The 7,848-nt window shown below is 46.0% G+C and overlaps 1 protein-coding gene across 1 annotated transcript; it reads left to right on the forward strand.

The window, feature by feature from the left end:
• The first annotated feature begins 6,451 nt into the window (after positions 1-6,451).
• LOC118095047 (olfactory receptor 10S1-like) lies at positions 6,452-7,462 on the forward strand. Its single transcript, XM_035135925.2, has one exon. It carries the CDS (start codon positions 6,452-6,454, stop codon positions 7,391-7,393), a length of 942 nt encoding a protein of 313 aa, XP_034991816.1. The 3' UTR covers positions 7,394-7,462.
• The last annotated feature ends 386 nt before the right edge of the window (positions 7,463-7,848 follow it).

Consider the following 7,848-nt stretch of genomic DNA (forward strand, 5'->3'; position numbering starts at 1 on the left):
ACAGAGCACTGCTGCGTCCCAGAGGCTCGGCACTCTCCGTACGGTGCTGCCAGGCACCGACCCGACAAGCCGCCTCCTCCTCCTCTTGCCTCACCTCCTCCTCCTCCTGCCGCGGCTCAGCCTCATGAACGTGAGCTCAGCAGCGGCTCAGCCTCATGAACGTGCAACTCTGAGGCTTCACGCACGTCTGCTAAAACGGACACCCGCTGCCTCACGCTGCACGGGAAATGCTTTTTGCCCCTGGGTCCCTTCGCACTCTTTTCTGGCGCTGAATCAAGGCGGCAACCTCCCCCCCTTCCCTTTCTTTCTTCCTCTCTCTCGTTCTTATTCGTTCTTTCCCTCTCCTTCCTTCCTTCTTTATCTCTGTCTTCTCTCCGTCATTCTTTTTCTTTCCTTCTTTATTCCCTTCCTTCTTTCCTACTCTTCTTTCTCTCCCCTCTTTCCTTCCTCTCTCCCTCCTGCTCCCTCTTTCCTTCCTTCCTTCCTTCCTTCCTTCCTTCCTTCCTTCCTTCCTTCCTTCCTTCCTTCCTTCCTTCTTTCCTTCCTTCCTTCCCATCTTTCTTCCTCTCCCTCATTCTTATTCTTTCTTTCCCTCTCTACTTCCTTCCTTCTTTCTCCCTTTCCATCTTTTCTCCCTCTTTCTTTTTCTTTCCTTCTTTATTCCCTTCCTTATTTCCTACTCTTCTTTCTCTCCCCTCTTTCCTTCCTTCCTTCCTTCCTCTCTCCCTCCCTCCCTCCCCTCCCTCTCCCTCTCTTCAGAAACATAGGATGCTGCTTTATACTTCTGGCCCTTAAACCCTGGAACCAGGAGAGCAGCTCCAGTGAGTCAACCTCAGCCAGTCCCTTTGGTGAAGGGTGGTGGCTCACTGGCAGAACATCTGTCCTGCATGCAGAAGGACCCCAGCATCTCCAGGTACCAGTAGCTCTGCAAAGCTCCTGCAGGAAACCCTAGCGAGCCTCCACCACCCAGTGCAGTTACAAAAATCATTTTTCAATAAATTGTACAATAATATCTACTTGCCATTATTCTGACTATGTTTCTGCTTTCAGAGCTAGTTATTACTTACATTATTACAAAAAAACAGTAATAATTGAATGCAGTGACAATAATTTATGATAATAAAGAGTGGACACATAGTCCTACAGATACAACCGGCCCTTTGAGGGTGACCAAACTGCTGATGCGGCCCCCGATGAATTTGAGTTTGACACCCCTGGTTTAGATGTACAACCGGGAGGTCACAGCTCAGAGGTAAATGAGGGGAAAAGTTGGGAGATAATGGGAGAGTAGGGTGTGAGGCATCACCTGACGGACACGGTGCCATTGGAAAGCCTTCCAGACCCCCCTCTCCCAGAACCCAGTGAGCCTTAAAAGTAGGAGAGCAAAGAGCTGAAAGACAGAGGGCATGTAGCAGCACCTGTAGAAGTGACGAATGAAGAAGTGGGAGAATCAGCACGTAGAGATTCAATCAGGACAGCACATTTATTCCAGAGGCTGGGTTCTCTAGCCTCTCTCTGTAATTATTGAATAAAAAAGATGGTAAGAACCTTCCCGTGTATTTTATACTTTCCTTAATATTGCACATGCATGAAGCAACTGGATATATAAAAGCTGATTCCTTTGGGAATAAAAATTGTCCAGCTCTACTAACCAGAACTTCTTCAAAATAGGTACAAAAACAATCAATGATACATCCAATTAATTCCATAAAGCATATTCTTATCCAAGCATAGGTTTCTCTTCTTAAATATATAACATAATTATGATCAGGGCAATAAATCAAAGCTCTGTCTCTTCCATAGCTTGCATCCAGCCTAAAGCTAAGCAGTTCCTGAAGAGGCTTTTTGACTGCCCAGGAACAAAAACCCAAGAGGCAACTCTGTTTCAAAATGGAGATTTGCAATTGAATACGTTAATCACATGTGTTTTAAGGTTAAACATTCATGTGAGAGCTAGCAGAGAACACCAACAGTTAATTATCAACTCAGTTAGAAGCTTAGAGAGCACTCTTCTAGCTTAGTATACTCCAATGGAATTTCCAATGTTAAACCCTTAGTAATAGACGTACAGGCAATTTCTATTTTAGTGTGAATTAAACAATTATCCTTAACAGAGTGTGTGTCACTTGTTCGGATATGCATCCTAGCTTGTTTAGCCCTGCATGGCACCTAATTTATAACACTTTCCTGCTTTCCACTCTGTTACGATTTGAGATATATAGTCTGAGTTTGATTCCTTCATCCAATGGCAGCCAGCTCAATCTAAACTATACATTTCAAGCAGTATGATACCACTTTAAACTGTCTTGCCTTCCTCCAAAGCATCCTGGGAACTCTAATTCCTTAAGGAACTGAGAGTTGGTAGGAAAACCCCTTTCCTCTCCCAGTTACAATTCTCAGTAGTCCATGAGAAGAGGGATTGTGTGTTAAACCACTCTGGGAATGGTAGCTTTCTGGGGGTAATAGGAGTCTTCTACCAGAAAGATATGGATGTCTTGGACACCCCAGGTAGTGTGGTTGCTGACCTTGAGCCAAACATCCTGGAGAGTGAAGTCAAATGGGCCTTAGAAAGCACTGCTAATAACAAGGCCAGTGGAAGTGATGGTATTCCAGCTGAACTATTTAAAATTTTAAAAGATGATGCTGTTAAGGTGCTACACTCAATATGCCAGCAAGTTTGGAAAACTCAGCAGTGGCCAGAGGATTGGAGATCAGTCTACATCCCAATCCCAAAGAAGGGCAGTGCCAAAGAATGCTCCAACTACCACACAATTGCGCTCATTTCACATGCTAGCAAGGTCATGCTTAAAATTCTACAAGGCAGGCTTAAGCAGTATGTGGACCAAGAACTCCCAGAAGTGCAAGCTGGATTTCGAAGGGGCAGAGGAACCAGAGACCAAATAGCAAACATGCACTGGATTATGGAGAAAGCTAGAGAGTTCCAGAAAAACATCTACTTCTGCTTCATTGACTATGCAAAAGCCTTTGACTGTGTCGACCACAGCAAACTATGGCAAGTTCTTAAAGAAATGGGAGTGCCTGATCACCTCATCTGTCTCCTGAGAAATGTGGGACAAGAAGCTACAGTTAGAACTGGACATGGAATAACTGATTGGTTCAAAATTGGGAAATGAGTACGACAAGGCTGTATATTGTCTCCCTGCTTATTTAACTGATATGCAGAATTCATCTTGCAAAAGGCTGGACTGGATGAATCCCAAACTGAAATTAAGATTGCCGGAAAAAAATATCAACAACCTCAGATATGCAGATGACACAACCTTGATGGCAGAAAGTGAGGAGGACTTAAAATGAGGGTGAAAGAGGAGAGCACAAAATATGATCTGAAGTTCAACATCAAACAAACTAAGATCATGGCCACTGGTCCCATCACCTCCTGGCAAACAGAAGGGGAAGAAATGGAGGCAGTGAGAGATTTTACTTTATTGGGCTCCATGATCACTGCAGATGGTGACAGCAGAGACAAAATAAAAAGACTACTGCTTCTTGGGAGAAAAGCGATGACAAACCTAGACAGCATCTTAAAAAGCAGAGACATCACCTTGCCAACAAAGGTCCGTATAGTTAAAGCTATGGTTTTCCCAGTATTGATGCATGAAAGTGAGAGCTGGACCATAAAGAAGGCTGATCGCCGAAGAATTGATGCTTTTGAATTATGGTGCTGGAGGAGACTCTTGAGAGTCCCATGGACTGCAAGAAGATCAAACCTATCCATTCTGAAGGAAATCAGCCCTGAGTGCTCCCTGGAAGGACAGGTCGTGAAGCTGAGACTCCAATACTTTGGCCACCTCATAAGAAGAGAAGACTCCCTGGAAAAGACCCTGATGTTGGGAAATATTGAGGGCACAAGGAGAAGCAGACGACAGAGGACGAGATGGTTGGACACTGTTCTCGAAGCTACCAACATGAGTCTGACCAAACTGCAGGAGGCAGTGGAAGACAGGAGTGCCTGACATGCTCTGGTCCATGGGGTCACAAAGAGTCAGACACGACTAAACAACTAAACAACAACAGCAATGCTCAGCACCTTCAATAAAGTAGGAATACCATGGTTCTTTGGGTGAAGCCATGGCTGTTTAAAGTGCTTTGATATCACTTTAAATGTATAGTGCAAATGAGGCCTTCATGTCCAACATCTGATTGAAACCAGCAGGGCCACTGTAGCGTAAGGAATGACAACCATGCCCTCTGGGTAATCTCAATTATTGAGGTAGGGAGATAAGAGCTCAGGGAGTTCTTAAGCTGTTCCAGACCCAACTTGCACAGGGCTTTATAAATTAAGAGCCTCACATAAGGAGCACTGTGGAATTTTGAGATTTCAAAACTGGTCTTCAGAAAACCAACAGCATATTCTATTGTTCCTGGTCTGCAAGGGGGGGGGGGGCAAGCAGTTTTGCCAAGTATAATTCTGGATATAACCAAACCGCATCCTCTCATTTCAAGGTTGTATCATTTCAAATTGAGAGGAGGGGGAACAGGTGTTGAATGCTCCTCAGACCAGAGATGGGTTTAGGGAAACATGAACAGTTTTTCGCACTGGGCACAGAGCCTTGCGAGCGCCACAACTATGATGTGGAATGGAAGGGGAGAGGTGGAGGGGGGGGCACACTGAATTTTGGCATCACTCAGGGTGTTGCTGAAATTTAAGGTGCCAAGATCTGCCTCTACTTAGCCCCACGAAGAGCTTGATGCACATGGATGGAAAGTTGCTGGCTAGACATTCTCCTTTAATGGTTAAAAAAAATATTATATGAGTGAGTGAAACCTTCAACATCAACCCCACCCACTGAAATGGGAGTTTTCCTCCCTGTCTCACCGTACTTGGGGCCATCCAGTGAAGGAGGGAGCATTCCTGATATCCCCTGGGCACCAGCCAAAGGCCTCTCAGGCCCCAATGGAGCCTATCCTTCCCCCTGTGGTTTGGACTGTGCAAGTATATAGAATGGTGGGCACTCAAGAACTGTGCCACATTGAAAACAATGCCTACATTCATCACAGCACTGCAGCTTTACTGGAGGTGAGTGTACCTGAATGCAAAAGCTATGCTTCTATTAAGATATGCATGTATTCTCCTTCTGGGAAGCCCTCTAGATCAGTGATGGGCAACCTTTTGAGCTTGGTGTGTCAAAATTCGCCAAAAAACCGAGCATAACTCGGGTGGTGTGTACTTTGAGAAAAAACCCATAATTTTACGATATTTATAGTTTAAATATCAAAAGTGTATAATTGTAATATATAACTGTATTTCATAAACCAAAAACTAATTATTTAACCCAACCAAACCAAAAACCCCTTATTTATTACACAGTGCCCAGAGTTGTTGAGCTTTTGGGGGGAGCTGCTGACCAAAGTTTGGGAGGTTTTTTTGGGTGTGTGTGTGTGCAAAAGTTGCTTTGCTTTTTTGGGGGGGAGGCCCCAAAGCTTCTGCGCTTTTTTTGGGGGGGGGGAAGAGAACAGAAATAAATGGTGAATAATACCTTCACTGGAACTAACACGCAGCACCGACATCGTCTGCCAAAGCGCCAAAAAACCCAGCACAGAATGGATTAAAAAATGAACGCTGTTACACCCAATCATAGTCTGCCAAAGTGCCAGAAAAACAGCACAGAAAGGGTTAAAAACCAATCTCTGGCTACCAGCAACAACAACAACAAAAAGGATCCGGGTTTTAACAGCGGAGACAAGCTGTAGCGGAGACAAGCTGTAGGAGGAATGGGAAAACAAATGGGGGGAAAACAACAATAACAGCGCGAATGGGCTGGTGGGGCATGTGCCAGCAGTGAGGGCTCTGCGTGTCATGTCTGACATGCATGTCATAGGTTTGCCATCACTGCTCTAGATGATGGTTCAATACCTAAACAACCCTGGAGATCAGGTACTCCTAACAATATCTCTTCCTGAATTCCAGTTGCTGGAAGCTGCAGGAGAGAAGAGTGCTGTTGCACTCAGGTCCTGCTTGTGGCCTCCCCATAGCATACTCTCCAAGTTTTAGGTTATGAGACTATCATTTAAATGCAACACCTGTAGGCATTTCCACACACAGAGGGAACGTGTGAAGAGCAGAGGCTGAGACAAAGACAGAGAAAATGCAATGAGCCTGACCATTATTATTTTCTTTCTTCATTTGAACGACTAATTTACTTGTTAGGAGCTGCAGGGCTCAGACTGCCAGTCTTAGTATATATGTGCTGCTGTCCCATGTAGTGAGCCACTAAATTGCATGTTGCAACTGCTGCCTAGATAATTTAATATCCTCAAACCTTGGACTGAGCACACCCACCTGGCTGGGTCAAGAAGGAGAAGGCAGTCTGTTTCAGTTAAGAATTGTTCAAGGTCTGGGCATGTTGTTGCATCCTTCGGTTAACCTGTAATCCTGTCTTGCGCTTCGATTCTGATTGCTCGCTTTATTCTTTGCCTCCTGTGCTATCAGATGGACCCTGCCAACCACACTGTGATGGTCTTTATCCTGGGGGTGCTGCCAAACACAGCCGAACTCCCCCTTCTCTTCTTCCTCATCTTCTTGGCCATCTACATGCTGACTGTCCTGGGGAACCTCCTCATCCTGATCACCATCTTGTTCGAACCCCAACTCCATCGTCTCCCCATGTACTTCTTCCTGTGCCACCTCTCTGTCATAGAAACATGCCTCTCCTCTGTCACAGTGCCCAAAGTCTTGGCGGGCTTCCTAAGGTCCAGCTACAGAACCATCTCCTTTGGAGGCTGCATCACCCAGCTCTATTCATACCACTTCTTGGCGAGCACCGAGTGCTTCCTTTTCACCGTCATGGCTTATGACCGCTACCTTGCCATCTGCCGCCCGCTGAACTACAGTACACTCATGAACAGGAGGGTCTGCTCTGGTCTGGCAGCTGGGACCTGGCTCACGGGTTCCTTTCATGCCGCTATCCATACCAGCCTGACGTTCCGTCTGCCCTACTGTGGTCCCAACCATGTGGACTACTTCTTTTGTGACATACCACCAGTGCTCAAGCTAGCCTGTGCCGACACAGCTGTGAATCATGTCGTCACACTGGCTAACATTGGCGCCGTGGCTGCCGGCTGCTTTGTGCTCATATGTATCTCCTATGCCTACATCGCATCCGCCATTTTGAAAATCCGAACAACAGAGGGAAGGCGCCGTGCCTTCTCCACTTGCAGTGCTCACCTTACTGTGGTGCTGCTCCAGTATGCGCCTCCAGTCTTTATATATTTGCGTCCATCTTCAAGTGCCTCCACCTACGGAGCACTGGCTGTGTTCCAAACCATGATCACTCCCATGTTGAACCCATTCATATACACACTGCGGAACAAGGAAGTGGAGAAGGCGTTGAGGAAATTATTCGACAGGCATGCCGCTTCTCAGGAACGATAGTTTGGGCATTCAGATTCCACAGGGCGAATAAGCTCTGCACAGGTTTAGGAGCACAACAGTGCTGAGCCTGCAGAAACACGTTCCCACAGTCAGAACAGCAAGATGTCCCCACATTTGAAGCTACAAGGCCTGAGCTTGAGATAAGGGAGGATCAGGAAGTAACTTTTCTGTAGCCAAGTAGACAAATACCTGACTTAAGCATGCATTCCTAGCCACTAGTGACGCAGGAAATCATGCAGTTGTGTGCTTGCTACAATTGTATGAATGCTTTGTGTGCTCTACACACAAGACACACTGCTACAGCCTTGAGTAAACTCTTTTTAACTTTCCAACTGCTGTTTCTTTATTGGCTTGGGAGGGACAGTGTTCTGGACTTGGTTCCAATAACAGGGCCACAGCCCCTTTTGTGCAACCTTGTTTGGGACACACACCAGTGGGAGGCATGACCAGAGGCA

This window comes from Zootoca vivipara, chromosome 12, assembly GCF_965207765.1.
Source record: "Zootoca vivipara chromosome 12, rZooViv2.hap1.1, whole genome shotgun sequence".
NCBI lineage: Eukaryota > Metazoa > Chordata > Lepidosauria > Squamata > Lacertidae > Zootoca > Zootoca vivipara.

Bases quoted from the DNA above. Each gene is read 5' to 3' on its own strand.
- LOC118095047 (XM_035135925.2), top strand. From the start codon at position 6,452: ATGGACCCTGCCAACCACACTGTGATGGTCTTTATCCTGGGGGTGCTG.